The sequence below is a fragment of the Pleuronectes platessa genome, chromosome 18, assembly GCF_947347685.1.
Source record: "Pleuronectes platessa chromosome 18, fPlePla1.1, whole genome shotgun sequence".
Taxonomy (NCBI): domain Eukaryota; kingdom Metazoa; phylum Chordata; class Actinopteri; order Pleuronectiformes; family Pleuronectidae; genus Pleuronectes; species Pleuronectes platessa.
In genome coordinates, this window is record NC_070643.1 from 18,234,780 (window position 1) to 18,256,140 (window position 21,361).

Sequence of the window (21,361 nt, forward strand, 5' to 3'; positions counted from 1 at the left end):
AGGCACGATGTGATCAATCAAATATTTTGACTTCAGGGGAGACAAAACCAACGTGTTTGTTCTCAGACTCTCTGAACATCTTGTCCTTTATTGTCCAAGACAATTGGTGAGTCATGGCAAGGCCGATAAATGAGTCAGGTGTTTCCAGCACTTTGTCAGCCGCCTCTTTAAGTAACTCCCAAAAGTTCACTTAGGAATCATTTGTCACAGACACATGTATTTCCGCCTAAAACTAAAAGGTTCAGTTCCCTCGTAATTATTACCTAGAAAGTTGAAATACTGAGTTGTTCACTGGCATTTAGTCCCAGTGGCGCAAACAAACATTTGTTGCTCAAACACTGGTAAAGACAAACTCCCTGCCTCTTGTTAACAATGGGCAGGTTTTTCCATTCACCGGAATTCAATTGTTTTTGTTCAGAACTGGTTTTGACAAAGGTTTCTGTTGATTAATGTAACCTTAGAGAAGAACGCCCAAACCATCCCTGGGAATTAAGTGATCAACTGCACATTGATTTAAAAAATACATAAAAAAGATTCAAGATTAAAAGAAAAGGAGCTGCTCTCTGTTGCCATCGTGACACCAAGCCTCATGGTGGATATGTGGAGTTTCCCAGTCTGCGCTGGGGAGGGGACACGTGCTGTGACTACATTGAATTCTATAGAAACTTCTATTTGAAAAACCTGTCGCACCAGTTTCAGCGTCACAGTCGCATGAGTGGAAGTTGTGTTGAATGTACACAATGAAGTCATCGCACAAATACTCGTCTGGAAAAAGTTTACAAACTCGTGACGTTTGAGGTCGGATCAGACGGTTTTCACGTTAAAAAACTAAATAAGTAAAATGTTTGGCTCCTGCAACATCGGAAGAAGTCAGTTAACGCTCGTATCCACTGTTTATCATATCACACCTGTTTGAGCCTCTTTACACCGACTCCTGGTTTGCTTTGCTTTGTGTGTGTGTGTGTGTGTGTGTGTGTGTGTGTGGCCTGGCTCCAGATCATATTTTAGCCCTTAGTGTAGGGGACGGGGCCTTTGCCTTCAGGGCCCTGAAGCTCTGGAACGATCTGCCCAAGAACATCAGACCGTCCGAAAAGGCCCATTCTTCTACTCCTAGCAGAAAGCCTTTCCGGGTTCTTCTTTGGTTGTTTATTTTAGTTGTTTACCTGCTCATTGATTTTCAGTCTTGCATATTGTGAAGCACGTCTTAACTGCTACTGCTTTATCAATAAAAGTTCATTAATAATCATCATTAGGGCTCCCAAGCCCCAGGTACTTTTGGTTGCAACCCCCAAATACATCACACTGTAAATATAAGGGTTTTACAAAAACAACTAGTTTATACGACCCGGATTTGTTTACGTCTCCAGGCTTCTAACACGATTCAAATTAAAACTAAAACAGACCTTCTCCGAAAAATACACTCGAAACTAAATTAAACAGACACAAAATGGTCACAAGCTAAAAAGTTCGGCCTCCTTCAAATAGCTAAGTCCACCTAAAACATGACATATATACATTTCAAAAAGTCACACCTCTCTGATGTTGTGAGAAAAACAGATTTCAAATCACAGTCTGGTAAGATAACACAACTTTTTTTTTCGTTGACACTTAAGCAACACACCCTGTTCAGCTGGTTTCGGTTACAACGGAGCTTAAGTAACAGCTAAGTGCAGTGAGACTGTACGATTGACTCGTCGACAATCATTACTTCCTCTCGTCATTTGTGCTCAACCCCCCCTACTAAAATATAACCGTGCGTCTCATTATAATATATTCCGCTGTAAGAGTTGTATACGTCTGAAAGCTGTGGTGGCATGTGATTAGAGTGCCACACCTTGCAGGACTTCAGCGCTCCGGAATGCTGCCTGACATCTTTCACAAATCCCTTTCAAACCTAGTGCTGCTGGCAAGAACGTAAAAATCCAGATCAACTTGATTCTTAATGCCATTGTGTCATATGCACAAAGCAAACATGCCCCCTCCCAAGCAACGGTGAGCCTTTCTCATTGAAAGAAATTAAAATGACACAAAAGAACCACATGCTAGGTTCAAAATATCTAGAGACACAACAACAAGGCCTCAAAATGACCCCTAAGACTCAGATGAACCACAGTGAGACGGAAAGTGTCTGAACTCTGTTGTGTGTCTCGCCCTCGTGGTTTTCAGTCAGTGCCCAGGGGCCCATTTATCTCCTAATCTGTTTGAGGCCAACTTGAGGAGAATCTAATGCCGTCTGAAGATGAAGACACATGGGAACAGTAAAACCAATCACGTTAATTACATGTGACTGTTTGTTCACTGCAGCAGAAGTGACTCAACTTATAATTGGTGGTGTGTTTATCTCTGTTGTTTCTACACAGCAGCACACCTCTGTGAAGAACAGGCTCTGAATAAAAGATGGGAAGACTCCATCGTGAGCAGGTGCAGTAAAAAAAAATGATGTAATGATTATAGGCGCCCTCTATTGTTACAGTAAAAATACATTTAAATCCTAACCATGTACTTTTACAGTACAGGGAGGCAATCATCACTACATCATTTCTATATTATCATCCTTGCCTGATTCAAATTATATCTTGAGTTATTAGGGCGGCCACAATTTTAGGGCAAGTTAATCAAACACACCCTTCAAATTGGTGTTTGTTTAGAAGACAGCTAACAACAGGGTCATCTCAGGTAAAGAGACATCTGCTTCTTTACACCGGGTCTGTGTTGTTTGAATAAAACATCACAGTGTATTTTGTTTCTAGTTGGATGATTTGTGCAAAACAAGTGACTACTTTATGGAAATTGGATTTATAAAAGAAGTGAGTCAAATGACAGTTAAACAGGTAAAATAATGTCCAATAGACTGCATGAATGTTATAATCTTTAGATATTTTATCCACTCTTTGCTATGGCTCATTAGCTTTTTAAGGAACAGGCACTCAAAACAGGTCACTTTGAGGAGGGCTGTTTTAGACAGAGTAATAAGCGTGTTGTTATAAATGATCCTTGTGGTATTTTGACCAAAATATGTTTCATGAAGACCCCAAGGAACCATATCAACTGTGGTAAAATGGGCAGTTTAATTTAATTTTAATTTACTTCGCAGCAGCGTATTTCCTGTTGAGGGGACAAGCCACTCTGTAGGGACGTCCTCTTTCTGCATGCAGAGGGACATCATAAGCTTAACCACTTGGACATTGATTATAAATTAAGGCCACATATTTTTTCTTTTATCACCTGATAGGGGGGGGGGGGGGGGGGCTCCGTAGTCAATTGTGAAAGCAGGGAATTCGGATTTTCAGGTGTGGCCCTGTACAAACACTGTGACCTTCTATGTGCAGTGTCAGCCTTATACTGCTCCCTACTGCTCATTCACTAAAATTACAGGTCACAGTACAACAGGCCCCAAGTGTTGTCATTTGGATGTGAAGTAGATTCTTACTCACAACAGCAACATCCTTTTATGGATGGGAGTAGCCAGGCTGCCAGAGGAGCAGCCAGATGAAATATTTGTGGTGTGGTGGCAGCTGCCAGTAGAGGGCGTTAGGACATTTTATGTTTGAGTTATTTGGGCAGATCATAATAAATAAATTAAATCAGGGGTCTTCAACGTTTTTCAGGCCAAGGACCCCAAACTGATGGAGAGATGGAGCAGGGACCCCCTACTATATATATATTGTATAAAATTGTGTTTTATATTAAACTGGGCCTAGTGCCATATATAAACATAGCTACCCTGTTATTGTGCATTCAATACTAAGCTATTCAAATATAACACGGGTTCATATATTCATGTTTTTAATTTAAACATGTGCTAGGTACAGGTTGGCCATGCCACTGCCATTTATAAACATACATCTTGAATACAACACTGAGCTATTAAAGTAATTCACAGATTCATGTTTTTATTTTAAACATACATGCAGAAGAGACAGTGAATCCTCAAGCAATCTGTGGATAGCACACATACTCCCACATCAGTGAGATGTCGTACCCTGATGGGTAGCACACAACTTATCTAACCTTGGACTGATGGAGGTTGTCAGGCAGAGGGTCAAATCAGCCTCTCAATATGTTGGATGCATGTTAATGTGTATTTAAAGACATTCAAATTTGTGGACAAAAAATTGGTTAGAAAATAAATCAAAAATTATAAAAAATATAAAAAATTGTCTAATCAACCAAACATTTTGCGACCCCACTGCAGTACCTCCGCGGACCCCCTAGGGATCGCGGATCCCCTGTTGAAGACCTCTGCATTACAGCATTGTTTATTGTAATAACGTATTGTGTCAGAAACCAATATCTGAAATAGAACAGGTTAAAAAAACATTAATAGAACCGTTGGAGTAAAAAAGAAGAATAAGAAGGTACAACCAGCAAAACAAGAGAATAGTTTTTGCTGACACCGCCAGATTAACAGAGTCAAAACAAAGCAAGTGGAAATAAATTAATTGACTGGAAATAGAATAGAATGTTTATTAAAGCTTTGACACCATCACAAATTGGTTAATACATCATACATTTGTTTGATTATTATGGCTGAAATGACAGTACAGTGGGTCAGAATACAGCTAATTAAAAGATTAGCTGTGAGTGTGTGTGAAGAGAAGAAAAACAATCTCTGACATTACAAACCACAGAGCTCATGTCTGAGGTGGGCATTCAATTTAACCCTGGTAGTGTGTGTGTTCATGCATGTGTGTGTGGTTGGTGTGATCCAGTATCCACTGTGTCTTCTGTCAAACCAGGACTTGGGCCATGAGCAGAGCAGTGACGGTGGCGAGGGCCAGGCTGAGCCCGGAGGCCCCGGGCAGACCGGGCGCTCCATTGCAGAGGTCAGTGTCGCAGCATGTCTTGGTTATGGTGTAGAGAGTGGCGTTGGCGATGTTCAAAACGCCCTTGTCCGTGATCGTGTTGCACTTAACCTTCGCTAGGCAGCCCTTCTGAATTATATCCATGACGCCGGCGACTGTGGAACGACAACAAACACACAATCACCTTGACTGTTCTGTGTTCATTGTGTTTGACACGGCCTCCTGAGGTTGCACACTCAGAGGAATGCACTAGTAAGTTGTTGAAGACCTCGTTGCTCCTGTTATAGTTTGCTGGTGCTAAACTACGTTTGAATGACGGTATAATATAAGTCAAGTCTGACCACAGAGCAGAACTTAAGTCTGCATTAAACTACTGATAAGAGGGTGGAATGAAGAGACTGCATTAAGTTGCATTTTGGGGAATGTAATCAATGTAATCAAGTCTTCACAGTGTTTAAGACTAAGATAAAATATTACAAAAAGGGCACATTTCTAAATCACTACGCATTTATTCAGTAACAAAGGTTTTGGTCTTGGTTTCAGAATCGTTCCAGTTGCAATTGGTTTATAGACTTGTAATTTTACAATTTTGCAATGTCTCACATAACGTTAACATAACTATTTTATTTGACAGTTTAAGATTGCAAACTCATGTTCAAATCATCATTTTAATTTAATCCAATAAAAAAACAATGAATTAACATTTCTCACTGGACAACCTCATGTTTACTGTACATTTACGTTTGTAATGAAGCCCTAATCTTAAACTCCAGTTTTAAACAGACAGTGAAATGCTATGAATGAGTAGCTTTGATGTGCATTTCTTTCCAACCTGTCAGACTGAAGAATGATGAGGAGGATGTAACCCCAACAAGTTAGATACTCAGTGTTTATCAATTCTGAGCATAGGTAAACATTTATATTCTCAATAATCATCTCAAAAACACTTAGATTAATTCCTCAGGATGAAAAGAGGCCGATCTGCCATGCCTGATAAATCCAACATACCAGTGTGTGTGTTTATACCTTCAGCTGATGACCATTTTTGATAAATCTGAGGTTATTTATCTGCTCACGAGGACATTTGCCATAGAACTGTTTAGCCAACTATTTTAACTATTTCCTTTTTTTGCCATTTCTAGTATTTTATTTTGAAAATGCAGCTGGTTTGGTATCTAGAGTTTTTACGGAACTTGTTAAGATGAACGTTGTCCCATGAGAATGTTTAAGCTACTGAGCATCTTACCTGCCGTCCCAGCACCACTGAAGCATTGCTCTCCGGCTGCACAATGGGTTTTAGTGGTTATGCACACGCCCCACGCACCTATTTTGCATTTGTAGCATTGCAGAGCTTGGCCTGATTTAAAAAAACAGGAAAGGAGGGAGGGAGATGAGGAGAAAAAACTGAAAAGTATAATTAGTGTGAATAGGTTTTATAACAGGCAATAATCACGGGGCATCTTCAAGACAGGACATAGCTTCTGACATATTTTGCTTGGAAAGTCTATCAAGTGGTTGCATCTACAATGGTTATAACATCTAGATGTCGCCCTGGATTCGGTATTAACAGATTTTTTTTCATTCAAACACTTACTCAATGAACTTATCTACTACAGTTCTCCTCATCTTCTGATTTAATTGCCTTCAAGTTCAAATAGGCACCCAATTATAAAATTTCCTCCCATCAAAATGTTTATCTTTTTCCAAATTAAGAGTCGAAGCATAGATGTTCTTGTATAAACACACCAACACCAATTAGGACTTGTCAACTTTTCTGTAAAATATCAGTGAAAAACGCACAATGGATGAAAACAGTAACGCAAACTAAATTAACTGCTTAACCATGATGTTTAGCTAACCTGTTAAATCAATGATCTGTTACTCTGTGATAAAATAACATGTGATTTATAATGTATTATCTCAGGAAAAATTCAAGTGAGCTAAACTTTTTTCAGTTGAACTGGTTGGTAAAACCAGGAAGATGAAGCTCATCCCTGGTTTTGTGTGTTTGCGGTATGCTAAGCGTCCTGAAGCACATTTTATTTCCAACCATCACATCCATGGGTTTGTCCTCAGACATCGGGAGCTCATGATATCAAACTTTCAAAAGAGAAATACCACAACTGCACTCAGAGGATAAGGTAATATCTGTTCTCACACATGTCATTTTAAGGGTGAAGTTTTAACAAGTGGGGTTAGAAATTAAAAGCAGAATAATATGAATTTTACTTGTATAAAACCCAATATTAAAGTTTTGACTCACCGATGGCGATGCAGAATCCCAGTACAAGGAGCTGGAGAATAATTTTGTTCATGTTGGAGGATGAGAAAAGTTAGACTCAGGCCTTAAAAGATATAGAATGGCGCCTTTTCTCCTCCACTCTCTCCAAACTGCAGTGAGGGCAAGCTCAGGTCGTGGCAGCGGCAGCTCGTGGAGGATCTTCAGGTGTTAACAGAAACTGACACTGACATATATAGCCAGCTGCCTTTGATGCCACTGTTTAGAGGCAGAACAAAGTTAGCCATCTTCGATGCCACACTGTTGGAGGCAGCTTCCTGTGATGCTTCAATGATGGAGGCAGCTGCCTTTGTTGCCAGTGTGGAGGCAGTTGTCACCGATCTGAGTCTGAGAGCAACTAAAGCTGTTTGTGATATATTTAATGACTTATATATACACTGGTTTATGAAACTTTATACTTTATTAGATAGTTTGTCAGCCCTCGGAGTTTTGGCTTTTTAAATGTATTTAGTAGTACATGTAGTGTTTACGCTTCCCGACTTTAATATCTAGCTCAGATGCCACAGACAGAGAAGCACCAACTTCAACTTTCACCAATTTCGACTCTTTTGCATATTTCACCGATGGCAAGACGTAGAGACACAGTGTGATTTAGGAATGCATACTTTAGGCTCAACTATCCAGCGGGATGCGAACACCTACATGTAACAGAGTGACAGCAATTCCAACCACTCATGGATGTGCTGTTATAATGGGTGATGCAAGTAGAGGAAGATATACTGGGACGCTGTGGGAGACATCTTCAGACTTGGGGGTGACCATTGCTCATGTGACTCTGATAGTGTTTGCATATTGTTCCACCTGCTGGTCTCCTTGAGGCATCAAGTCTCCATTAAAATCCTTTGCATAAGACATCAGCTGCTGCCTGAGTTCTCCTTTCACCAGCTACCAGAAAACATCCATAACACCGGAATGTCCTGTTCGGTGCCAAACCTAAAATCTGGACAGATGAGTTCACTCAGGGGCCACGGCACCGTCTCTGGTGTGTGGGGGGGAGCTGGAACCTGAACCACCTGTTGTTCCTGTAGGAGGGCACTGATCCCATACCAGAAATCACAGTAAATCCACACAGGAAGTTTTTTTTACCCCACTAGGTGTTTATTTCATTCTTCGAATTGTCAAAAATATTGAAATTCACAGAAAACATTCAGACAAACATACTTCTTTTTTTTTAGACCGAAAACTGTAAGGATAATTTCAGGATGTTTTAATTAACCGTTGAAATCCATCAAGCCAATATCTAAACAGAGATAATAATCAGCATTGACAAATTTAAAATTGGTTCAATCTCAGTTACATTTCATAGTCTTCAAACACGACATTTAATCCCATTCGCCCGATATATATATACATTCAGAACTAGAGATCAACAGAAGCTTTTACCCCACAGTTAAAGAGAAGTGCAGCGTACATTTGAAACCAATATCTGAAATAGAACAGGTTAAAAACGCATTAATGGAACCATTGGAGTAAAAAAAAGAAGGAAATGACTAGAAATAGAAATGTTTATGAAAGCTTTGACATCATAAATTGGTTTATAAATCATAAATTTGTTTGAATATTATGGCTCTGAAATGACAGTGGGTCAGAATACAGCAAATTAAAAGAATAGCTGGACAATTTATTAAATTCACTTTCACCGCTTCTTTCTGAGTTTGACTAGAAAAGCAACAAAGACAAAGTGTGTGAAGAGAAGAAAAACAATCTCTGATGTTACAAAACCAAAAAGAGCTCACGTCTGAGGTGGGCATTCAATTGAACCCTGGTAAAGCTTGTGTGTGTACAATATGAAATGTGTGTGTTTATGCGTGTGTATGTGTGGTTGGTGTGATCCAGTATCCACTGTGTCTTCTGTCAAACCAGGACTTGGGCCATGAGCAGAGCAGTGACGGTGGCGAGGCCCAGGCTGAGCCCGGAGGCCCCGGGCAGACCGGGCGCTCCATTGCAGAGGTCAGTGTTGCAGCATGTCTTCAGCATGGTGTAGACTGTGGTGTTGGAATCGCCGGGAAGGGTCGTCGTCGAGGTCCTGTTGCACTTAGCCTCCGCTAGACAGCCCTTCGTCTTTATATCCATGAAGCCGGCTGTGGAACGACAACAAACACACAATCACCGTCAGTGTTCTTTGTTCATTGTGTTTGACACGGCTGCCTGAGGCTGCACACTCAGAGGAATGCACTGGTAAGTTGTTGAAGACCTCGTTGCTCCTGTTTTAGTTTGCTGGTGTTAAACTACGTTGTAATGACAATATAATATAAATTAAACAACTTTAAATCTCGTCCTTTCAGCATTTAAAAACTACAGAGACAGCAAATACTTTATAAATGATCATATCTGCATAGATTTCTTTCTTCACAGCCATTTATGATTTACATTTTTAATGTTTTTGGTAGATCCTGCATTTCCTTTTTACAGTGGATCATCCATCAATGTCACTGACAAGTCGAGTCTGACCACACAGCAGAAATAAAGTCTGCTCTTAACTATAATGATAAACTAGAAGGTGGAATGAAGAGACTGCATTAAGTTGCATTTTGAGGATTGTAATCAAGTGTTCAGTGTTTAAATCTAAATTAAAATAACTACTTTATAATCAAGATTATAATCCAAAATGTCTGGTCTTGGTTTCAGAATCGTTCCAGTTGCAGTTGCTTTATAGACATGTCATTTTAAATAAACTATTTTAACTGCAATGTCTTTGTAACTGCAACTGCTTTGATTTCTGAAGTTTTTAATGGAACCCTTTCAAGATGAACGTTGTCCCATGAGAATGTTTAAGCCACTGAGCGTCTTACCTGCCTCCCCAACACCACTGAAGCAATGCTCTCCGGCGGCACATTTGGTTTCAGAGGTAAGGCAAAGTGACCCGATGCCTAGAGTGCATTTGTAGCATTGCAGAGCTTGGCCTGATTTAAAAAACAAGCAGAGGAGGGAGGGAGAGGAGGAGAAAAAACAGAGAAGTATAATTAGTACATACGTTATACCAATCAAACAAGTGCATGGAAAGGAACTGGACAGAAAAATTAAATACAATATACAAAATAAAGTCAGACTTTGGGTTACTGTGGCTTAAGATGAAGTCACGGGACGCTGCCGAAACAATTATTCTTGCTCAAGTTAACACACACACACAAGCAAGCCATTGTTAGCATTTCTTATCGAAAGAAATCAAAATAACAAAAAACACAGAAATAATAGGTTCAAAATATCTGGGGACACAAACAATTCTGTCTGAGTTCTGTTGTGTGTCTCGCCCTCGTGGTTTATTGTTGACGATTTGTAGGTCAGTGCCCAGGGGCCCATTTATCTCCTAATCTGAAGGACAACTTGAGAAGAATCTAATGTCGTCTGAAGATGAAGACACATGGGAACAGTAAAACCAATCACGTTAATTACATGTGACTGTTTGTTCACTGCAGCAGAAGTGACTCAACTTATAATTGGTGGTGTGTTTATCTCTGTTGTTTCTACACAGCAGCACACCCCTCTGAAGAACAGGCTCTGAATAAAAGGTGGGAAGACTCTATGAAAAATTATGTATTGATTATAGACACCCTCTATTGTTACAGTAGAAAAAGACATTTAAATCATTATTATGTACTTTTACAGTACAGGGAGGCAATCACCATTACATCATTTCTATATTATCATCCTTGCCTGATGCAAAGGACATTATGAGTAATGAGGGAGGCCACGATTTTAGGCCAAGTTAATCAAACACACCCTTCAAATTGGTGTTTGTTTAGAAGACAGCAAACAACAGGGTCATCTCATGTGAAGAGACATCTGCTTGTTTAGACCGGATCTGTGTTGTTTGAATAAAACATCACAATGTATTTTGTTTCTAGTTGGGTGATATATGCAGGTGCAAGTGACTACTCACTGGAAATTGGATTTAGAGTTTTAGTCAGATCCTTTACCTTGAGTCAAATGGCAGTTAAATAGGTTAAATAAGGTCCAATAGACTGGAGGAATGTTATAATCTTTAGATATTTTATCTACTCTTATTATAAATTTAGCTGATTTATGAAATATTTCTATGCAAAATAAATATTATGTAGAAGGACTTATAGTAGAGTGTTACCACTTTTTTCATCTTTACTCTTTGGGGAAAACCCAATAGACCCATAAAACAAACTAAATGATTAATAATTAATACTTGGCACTTATTTTCAAACAATCTCAACTTTTGTATTTCAATCAAACTTAATTTTTATGTGAGGTTTTCGTCAAGTTAGTGTGACTCGACTCCTCGGTAGAAAAGGAAAGCAAGTCAGGAAACACCAAAATTAATAAGAATCTGAATAACGATCGGATATTCAGCTGAAATGAGAGGATTTTTAGGTTCCGTTTTAGAACCTTCCGTTTTTTCTGAAAGCAGGGAAATGGAAATTTCAGGTGTGGCTCTATAAGAACACTGTGACCTTCTATATTCAGTCTCAGCATTATACTGCTCCCTACTGCTCATTCACTAAAATGACAGGTCACGGAAAAAACAGGCCCCAAGTTTTTCACAACAATGACCAACCGAAATTCTGTTCAAATGAAACAAGATAAAGAATGCAATTTTTAACATGCATATTTTTGTCTAATCAGACCTCAGCGTCAGTAATAAAGATGTACACCTGAGGGGGAAGCTCTAAATCTAAGTGTCGGTTCTAGTCAACACTGTAATTCATTCAATATGAGCTCATCAATGTGTGACTAACAGAAACAGCTGAGAAGGGGGGAAGGAGAGACTCAATCCAACCTCCCACCGGCTGAAACCACCTCTCTTACAGTTCTCAGCTCACTGTAGAGAACTGCCACACAGCGAAACACTTGAACAACATGAGCCGCAATTAAATGTACAATGTGAGGACCATGCCACTGCACACAAAAAGTGGAACTGAGAAGACCTTTGTGAAATGGAAACACAAACAGGTCTATGAAGAGTCATACGGAGGTACACAATGCAGCCTTCAAAGCTTCCAATGGGTAATGGTAATTACGGGACTCGAACTTAAACCTCAGAAGTCGAAGATAAACACGCTTGGGTTGGTCCGGTGCGTTGTGCAAATATTCTGTTGTCATTTGGATGTGAAGTAGATTCTTACTCACATCCTTCATGGATGGGAGTAGCCAGGCTGCCAGAGGAGCAGCCAGATTAAATATTTGTGGCGTGGTGGAAGCTGCCAGTAGAGGGCGTTAGGGTGACACCCCACCACTCCCAATATGAGAAGACTACAGAGACAGTCTTTGGAAAAAACTAAAAAATAAGATTTTTGAGGGTGCTTGGACCCCAACAGCATCACACACCACCACCCAGTAGGTGAAGGGAAAGATGGGGCCATAATTCATCAGGAATGGACTAGGATATGTAATTGGGGAATGAGTCATGGAGACTGTCAGATCCAACATGCGGAAGGAATTCAGTTAACTCACTAAAAACCGTTGGAGAGAAACATTGCAAGAGCCAAATACCATGAATCTGATCCAGTGGATATTCTGGTCATTTATACTGGTCATTTACCATTTGATGACAAAAACAAATGCACATTATTTGTTCAAACAATCCGAAGCTATCAGTCTTCCTCTTGTGAAGTCCTTTTCCCGAATAAAATTAACTTTAAACAAGTGTTTGAGGGAGAAGAATTGACATATTGTTTGAGGCTGAGGAGTTTCAATTCCGAATAATCTAAGAATTGCCAGTAAACAAAGATCAAACTACGGCTCACACAATAAAAAAAAATGCTTCCATTTAATTTTCTTGTTTAGTCAACTTTCTTTTAGAAACTCTATCCACCGATCTTTAGAAATTTACATCTGGGTCAAGAGGCAGCTGCCTAGAGGAAGGTATTGTCTATTTCTCTGGAGGCTGATGCCTTGGCGGAAACCTCTCAGTAAAAAAAAATCTTTGCCCCAGAGCAACCTGACCAACAAACGCAGATTCAAACCTTCTGGCCACGAGTAGAGGAAGATAGAAAACCAAAGTATGCAATTATCTCAATTTGTGAATCACTGTTCTGTCAAAAACAACACTTTAAGTAAAGGCATGTTGGGCTAAAGGGCAGTTTCTGCTCAGGTCAACACCTTAAAGTGAATAAAGCAGCGGGGACGGGAAAAGAGCTCCCAAAGACAGGGTGTGGTTGGAAACATGAGACCATAACAACGGGGCATAGGGGCTCCTGAAGGCAAATAAGCAACACAATAGCCCCAAAACACAATAGCAGTAGAACAAATGTCCCTTATTGTGTGCCCAGTCTGCAGAGGGCTCTGTCGAGGTGGAATTTGAGACTTGGGCACAGCCTCCACTGTTAGGAGGTGAGGAATTTATCATGTAATGGCTGGCAAGTCGGGACATGATTCAGTCTTTTAATAATGTCTTGAAAAAAAAAAAAAGAAGAAAAAAGAACATCCTTGTGCCACAAACAGGCTGCCTCACCCCAACCTGTAATAACAGCATTACAGTTGAGCCTGGGATGTGCACAGAGGGTAAACACACCAAAGCCCTGCTTCTGCTTTTGTCACCTGTGGGAACCAGTAACTCGTTCTGCACTTTGTTGGGATCTCATCTTTCCTTTCCAAGGCTGTGGCTTCAAATTTCTTCTTTTATCAATCCAAACGGCTCAAGAATCTAAAAATGATTCAGGATGGTGTCCCAGTATGACGAAGAGAAAACCATCAAATCCTCACATTATAAGATCGAATCAGACATTGTTATAGATTAAAATGGTTGATCAATTAAATACTTTTCTGTCGACAGATTAATTAACTGAATGAATTAAGCTCTTACTGACACTTCTTGTGTTTCAATCCTTAAGACTCGTTTTTCAACATGACCATAACATTTAACCGACGTTAACCGCAATCAACCAGATATGCAAGAAGGCGAGCCAACAGTTAAATTTGACTATCTTCTACTCAAGTGAATTGAAGTATCTTAAATTTAAGCTAGTTCAACTGCATTCATACTTTTAGCCAAACTGATTATATATTCTCCCTTGTAATTTTTGTTGGCTAAACTAACTAATCATCCATGATATTTACTGTTTACCTGTTTTCTCGCAATCATTTTAAGCCAATTAAATTAACAGCTTGTGAAAGACATTTAGTGAGCCGTTTTTAAACTTTAACTGAATTAACGGTTTAACTGAATTAACGGTTTATCCCTGTTAAATCAATGATCTGTAACTCCATATTCAAATAACATGTGATGCCATGAGGAGAAGCTTTATAATGTTTTATCTCAGGAAACAGTCAAATGAGTTAAACTTTTATCAGTTAAACTGGTTGGTGAAACCAGGAAGATGAGGCTTATCCCTGGTTTTGTGTGTTTGCACTATTCTTAACATCATGAAGCACATTTTATTTGCAACCCATCACATCCCTGGGTTCGTCCTCAGACATCGGGAGTGAACACACCCAGTCCAGACAACAGGAGCTATGTGCAAACAGTTCAATATTGACGTTTCAAACAGGATCTCATCCATTTTTCCAGGAGAAGAAAACGTCACGAGGAGTTGAAAAAAAAAAGAGAAAGAAAGTGGAATCTAGAACAATTTCAGGATTTCAAACTTTGGAAAAAGAAATGCCACAACTTCACCCAGGCACTTTAAAAAACACACACACATCAAACTCCATGTCGAAACATCCGTTCTCACACCTGTCCTTAAAGGGTGGAGTTTCAACAAGTGTGGTTTTAAATTAAAGCGGAAAAATGCGGATTTTCCAATTGTATAAATTACAATTTTAAAAGTTCTAACTCACCGATGGCGAAGCAGAATCCCACTGCGACGAGCTGGAAGATAATTCTGTTCATGTTGGCGGATGTGAAGCGTTCGACTGGGACCGTTAGAACTCAAACACCGCTGCTTCTCCTCCACCCTGATTCTTATAAGCTTCCACCTCCCAACGCACGTCCCCGGGAACCAATCACAGCAGGGCTCACTGTGCGCGCGACCACTTTTTTTTCTATGTATCCCAATCTCTCCCACCTGAGCGTCACCAGTGGGTGCGGGTGATTCTTCTCCAGCTGGGAGATCAGGGGTTAAAGTATATATATGTTTACTTCCTCATCGTGTTATTATAAAATAATACACAGTGTTTTTATCCGGGCTTAAAAGTGATTTAATAATAATGTTGTTTTGTTTGATTCCTCATTATTTCATTAAAATATTCATGGGTTATAATAATGCTTTATTTAGATAGCATGTTTCAAAACACAGTTAAAAAGTTTACCTTCAAGTATAGTGTCTGTGTGTTGTTTAAATGTGATTTTACAGTCAGGTTGTGTTTGATTCCTCATTGGGTCATTAAAATATCCATATGTAGTATTTTGGTGATGATTAAAAGTGATTTATAGAATTCATGTATTGTTTTCTAATGTTGCCCCTCATCTGTAATCCACAGAAATTCCTATAGTTCTCTGGTAATGTAGCTTTTTGGAGTTTTTTTATCCTTCAGTGTTATTTTTATAAAGATCCTATTGTGCTTTAGTTCATCTCACATGTGGTAGGAAACTATAATTTCCAGGGACACTGCCTCGCTTTCTCAGAATAACATTCCTGATTGGTTCAGAAAACATAGACTAAATAAACCATAAAAGCAGTATGAGATTATTAAACTGAAACTTGTTTTTCTACTTCATGTAAGTTGGATTTGATCTGATCTAACTATGGTCCTACGAAACACACCAATTAAACCAATACACATCTTAAGATAATAAAAACACACACCTAATATGCTTTTTTATAATATTTATATATTAGTTTGGTTTGCAATGAGGAAGCTTCAGAACGTAACTTGAAGCTGTGTGACTCCTAAATGTAAATTTATTCAAAGAGCTTTTTCAAGAACTATGAATGTTAAATGCAGAGTTTAAAAAAACAAACAAATCTGCTCATTTTCATATTTTCCACACTGACAGGAGGTCGCTGAAAGAAGAGAAACACATTTTCTGAAAGAGAAGGTGATTCCTCTTCTGTTCACTGTAAACCTGGAAATCCCATCTCCTTGCTCAGGATTAATGTTTCTTCAAAATACCAAAAACACAAATTCATAAAATGGAGATGACAAAATCTCTTTTTGCTCATGAATTACTGGATAACTTTTACATCTATAATTCCCTGAGCCACTCCGGGAGGTTGAAGTCACTCCTACCAACCTGTAGAGATCTAGCCGCCCCAACCTTAACTATATTGACCCTTGTCTTTGTGATCACTGTCATCTTTCATCTTCGTTCATCGTTGTGTGTTTTCCGGAAACCTGACGAACACTCAAACACAAACCATGTCACGAAAGTAAACATCTCCTGAGGAGCCGTCACCACTTAGGCAAACATTTGATATTCTGAGTAAGAATGATAAACCTGATAAACAGGTAAGTTCGTGCTCTGTGGAAAAAGCCCTGAGATGTGACACTTTAATTTGCGGCTGGCTTTGTTTCAGCTCTTGAATGTCATCCCCATCATCTGCAGGTTTTTGTCCCCGAGGCGAAATGTCAGCGTGCCTGCACCTGAAGCCACAACACGACAAACTGATTTACAAAGTGAGCACTTTTAGAAATACTACAAATGTGTACAGGACACTGCTGATGTGTTTTTATCGAGTGGTACTTTTGTCGTGTTTGTCCTTCTTGACCAACTTTTAGAGCACTTCTCTTTTACTTTTACGGGACAATACATAACACAGGACTGAGTTGTGATATAAATACTCCTGTCTGATATTCTTCAGCTGCTTGATAGTGATGTGAGCATGCTCTCTATAATATTCGTAAATTGAATCATGACATTAAAAAGCCCTTTTCAAGTGAAAGAGCTCAATTCTTTCTTGTTCAATTCAATGACCTTGATTTGTGTGAAGAATCTGAAAGTGTTGCTGACTATGTAAGTGGGAGATTTAACTGGGAGGGTTTGAAAGTACTCAGACTTTGGTTTCCTGTGCCTCTTCGATGTTAGGGTGGCTCAGAGTTGTGAGGAGGATCTCAAACCTGCCAGAGATCAAATGTGGATGGTTCGTCAGATACAAACTGTTTGGATTGAACGTGTGGCGCTGTTTACATGCTCTGTTTGTCCATATGAGTGACCACATCTAAGTACCACCCCACTCAATGCAATCTACGTGATATCAGAGCTGCATTGTTCACCCGCCTCAATAGGGACATCACAATAGAATTCAAAAGAGCACATACTTCTACCAGTCCCTGTATATTTACTCAAGCTGCACCACATTTCACACAGAGGTATCAGTTCCAAAGAGGCCCATGAATTATATCCTGGAAAATCTGAAATCGAGAAACACCTTCTTTGCACAATGGTAAAGACGGTGATGAAGACATGGAAGGATCTCCCCCAAAAGGTGAATGGGTTTCCTCCTGGCCCGTGTCCCATCCTCCTGAGTTTCATAGAAACACCTTCAGTAGCCTGCAATCCAGCTAACTAACAAACAAACAGACGGGTGGACACATCTCCTCCTTGGCTGAAGTTAATAGGCTCAAATTAGGCCTGGTGAGATTTTGGGCATGTCAGCATGAATCAGCTAAAGAAGCAGATATTCCCCTCCAGGAGTCGGTAGAGAAGAATACATAAAGATAAAATGAGTAAAAATTGGATTTCAACTCTCTCCCGCGAATGATTTGTTTGTTCTTTAACTAACAGAGACGTATAAATAAACAACTCTTTGCATGTGGTATCCAAATGTTCTAAAATGTAAATGTGTGTGTCAACAGCACTGAAGTTAAACTCATCCGTGTCTAATCGACAAGATTACAAAGAAATTACAAAACAGATTACCAGGAAACTTGGCGGGAGTCAGGAATCCTTTCATTTTTTAAAAATACTTTATTTACAATTTTCAGATTACAAAGTGTTGACAAGACATAATACAAATTCACAAACAAAAACAAAACATAGGGTACAAACACATACCAAAAACAAACAACTACAAAATAAAAACAAGCTGGCAGACAGATTACTCAATTACATATATGGCCTTTCAGGAATGTTCTCACAATAGCCCTGTCTCAGAGATAGGGCTAAGTAACATGAATGAGTGAACAGAGTAATATAACACATCCACTAATGTAGCCAGGTAGGTCAGAGTTGCTCAAGAGTTAACGATATATTGCTCAGCGCCAAAGCAGGTCCCCATGTTCTCTCAAACCTTTTCTGTGTGTTGCCTTTGTGGTGACGCAGTTTTTCCATTTGAATAACAGAGAACATCTCGTGAAGCCAGTGTGTGAAGCAAGGTGGAGAAGCAGACTTCCAAGTCAGAGGAATAAGTTTCTTAGCGACCACCATCCCGAGGTGTAGAGCAGTTTGTGTATCATAAGGAAGCTTAAGAGTCTCTGCAGAGCATCCAAGGATGGACAGATCGCAGTTGGACTGAATGTCTCCAGAATGGGTTTTTGACAGCCACTGACAAATCCTTTCATTTTGACAGATGGGACGTCTTTTCAACGTTTTCATTAACTTCTCACGAAATGATTCATGGTTTTATGGGACTGATATCTATACAGGGTGTTTGGTGCAGATCCAAATAAATATCAAGGTTGTAAATCATTTCAATGTAGTTTCCCTGAGGAGACGGTGGAGGTATGTGTGCTCGACTGAGTGATAATCACAACTGTGTCTGTCTCCCCTGTTTGTTGTTTCATTCACACTCAACCCGTCTCTACTTTGCTTTGAATCTGAGTGAGTGATGAATCTCAAAGAGGAAAAACAAGCACAGTTTTGCCTCAAAACAGTAAATAAACACGAGCAGTGACTGAACAGAGATTTCCTCAGCGATGCAAACACCGTGTGTCCTCGGGCATAACAATGCAGCTCGACGAGGACAACTGTGTGTGTCTGCTGCTGTCAGAGTGTGTTGTAGGAGGTTATTGCTGTGAGCGACAGGGCATGTTTCTGCAGGCCCCGTCTCTCCTCCTGTGGCCTGGAGACGCTGTGAAGAAACCACCTCGCCTGACTCTATTTCTACAGGGCGGCTTTTGCACGAGGTAAATTCGTCGCCCGAGCGAGTCCCGTCATGCCCAACAGCTCTTCTCTGTTTGACTCCACGAGTGTTTGCAGTCGACCTTGGAGTGTGACGACAAAGACGTTCAGTGAATGAGTGACTGAAGCAATTACTGGGTGAAGCCGTTACTGAGTTTGTTTGTCCACATCAGTCACAAAGACAGACGTTTTCAATGAGGCTTGTTTGTTGTCTGTGTGTGTGAGCTCTTTGATGGTTATCTCTGCCTTTTAAAAGGGGGCCGTGCTGGAGGGGTGGGGTGGAGGGGGGGGGGCGGTTTTGCAATGGCATCTTTCGGAGTCATGGTTTTGAAATACTTTGCCGAGAGGGAGGAGATCTGTGAAATGCCTCTATTGTGTTGCCCACAGATTCTGTGTGTTTCCCAACTGCTGTCACTCTGGGAGAGGGCGTGTGGGAGAACTGAGCCCAACTAATCCCAGTTCAACCAGTAACGGCTCAGTCAATAGAAAACACATACCAAGACGATGAGGGCGAGCAGCAGTGGGAAAGTTATACATTAAGTATAACTCATCACAGGTGCAGTCAGTTGGTTTATGAAGTCACAGGATTTGAATTTAAATATGACATTAACACGTGATGCACCTGATTGTTTTCTACCTGAGCATCACTATGTCTTTTCAAAAACACCTGGGATCCATTAACAGCTTCACCAAACTACATTTCAATCCATCTAATAAACGGAGCTATTTCAGTTGAGACCACAGTGATGGAACAACCCCTGGACCTCAACACCACATCTGGGACCCAGTTTCCCTGCAGGCCTGTTGGAAACTCTAAAGTCAGCTGAAGTGGGTTTGTTTATATTTTTTTTTGTCTGATGAGTCCAGTGTTTTTGACCAAACACAGCACATCATCATCGTAGTGGGGCATTCCCTGTTTCCCAGTGTGAAGCTCAGTGATGGTGGCGTCATGCTGCGGGGATGTTTCTCTGCAAGGGGACTCCTCGGGGGGGGCTAAAACAAACAAAGCAAAAATAGCAGGGAGTTCCCGATGCCAAAAAAATCATCTGAAAGAGAGCTGCCACTTTTTCAAAGCCTGAAGCCGAAGCTACACAGGAATCATTTAAAGGGTTGTGTGTTTTTGCATGTGATCTCCTCCAGAGTACTGTAGCATCTGTTGTGGAGAGGAGCATCCCAACAAAACAGTCTCTGGGAGGAACATGGTGCAATGTTCCCCTCTGGGTGTGGCGACGTGTCTCACATGACTGCAGGATGAGCAGCTCAACCGAAGAGATTGGAATTTTGGAAAAACCAAAATCCAAAACAGAGAGAACTCCTCGTCCTGCCGACCGTTAGTGGTTGTACTCCTACAACGCCTATAGGGTCCAGGGTGTACGATTTAGGTGAAAGGGATCCATAGGCAGAAATTTAACATAAAATAATCCTATTGGTGTTTTCCCTTGTGTGTTTCACCTAGTTTGTAAAAAGAGATTGTTTACCCTAGATTGGGCGGGTCCTCTCTATGGAGGCCGCCATGTTTTGTGTCCAAACTAGACAAACTAAACCTTTTGTGTTTTCTTAACAGCTGAAGACAGGTTCTCTTTCATGTTTGGAGGGGGGGGGGGGGGGGGGGGGGTATTATGCTGCAACATGAAACTTCACCACTCAACATCGATGCAACATTACCTTCAGGTTAAACTCGAGTGATTCCTCCTCACTGAGCTTGAAGGAGTGGCTGAAACATGGGGAGGAGGTGGAGCAGGGAGGGGCAGGTCCCGAGCTGTGGTTTGAGGTTATCCTGAGTCACGAGGGTTCCTCCTCTTCTCCCCTCTGGAAAAACTGACAGGGCACGGCCGCATGAAGACAGCTCAGGCCTGCCAGTCATTTTTCCACAGACAGGGAAGTAGCTGTTTTTATGAGTCATACCAGAAGAAGCCATATACCATAGTGCGTCCCGTCACAAGGTGTTTTCAGGGCTTAAACTGGATTCAAGGGCAGCATATTTCAAATTTGAAAATGTATTATCCAAATTTCTCTTCTTATCTTCATCCTTTTATCTATCTTTTATTTGATATATAATGCCAAATGGACGCCCAATATTGACTTTAAAAATAATTGCAGATGCATGACTTAGATCTTGTGATTCAGTAGGCACACTTCAGTGGAGTAAATTTGTTTTTGTGAGGGTGTGTGTTTACAGTGGCTGTTACTCAGAGTCATGTGAAATGTCACTGTGGCCACACCCAGAAGTCGGAAAACTTCAATCCCCCTGGTTACTGCGGTTACCTTCCTCTAAATTCCAAAACACAC

General features: G+C 40.4%; 2 protein-coding genes across 2 annotated transcripts; both read right to left on the reverse strand.

Moving 5' to 3' along the window:
* Positions 1-4,693: 4,693 nt before the first annotated feature.
* Positions 4,694-7,120, reverse strand: LOC128461275 (prostate stem cell antigen-like). Its single transcript, XM_053446111.1, has 3 exons — positions 7,069-7,120; positions 6,052-6,162; positions 4,694-4,960 (listed from the first exon to the last, which is right to left on the reverse strand). The coding sequence occupies exons 1-3, from the start codon at positions 7,118-7,120 to the stop codon at positions 4,731-4,733; spliced, it is 393 nt and encodes a 130-aa protein (XP_053302086.1). The 3' UTR covers positions 4,694-4,730.
* A 1,060-nt stretch (positions 7,121-8,180) lies between these two features.
* LOC128461270 (protein Bouncer) lies at positions 8,181-15,007 on the reverse strand. Its single transcript, XM_053446108.1, has 3 exons — positions 14,851-15,007; positions 9,897-10,007; positions 8,181-9,185 (listed from the first exon to the last, which is right to left on the reverse strand). Exons 1-3 carry the CDS (start codon positions 14,900-14,902, stop codon positions 8,959-8,961), a joined length of 390 nt encoding a protein of 129 aa, XP_053302083.1. The 5' UTR covers positions 14,903-15,007; the 3' UTR covers positions 8,181-8,958.
* Positions 15,008-21,361: the final 6,354 nt, after the last annotated feature.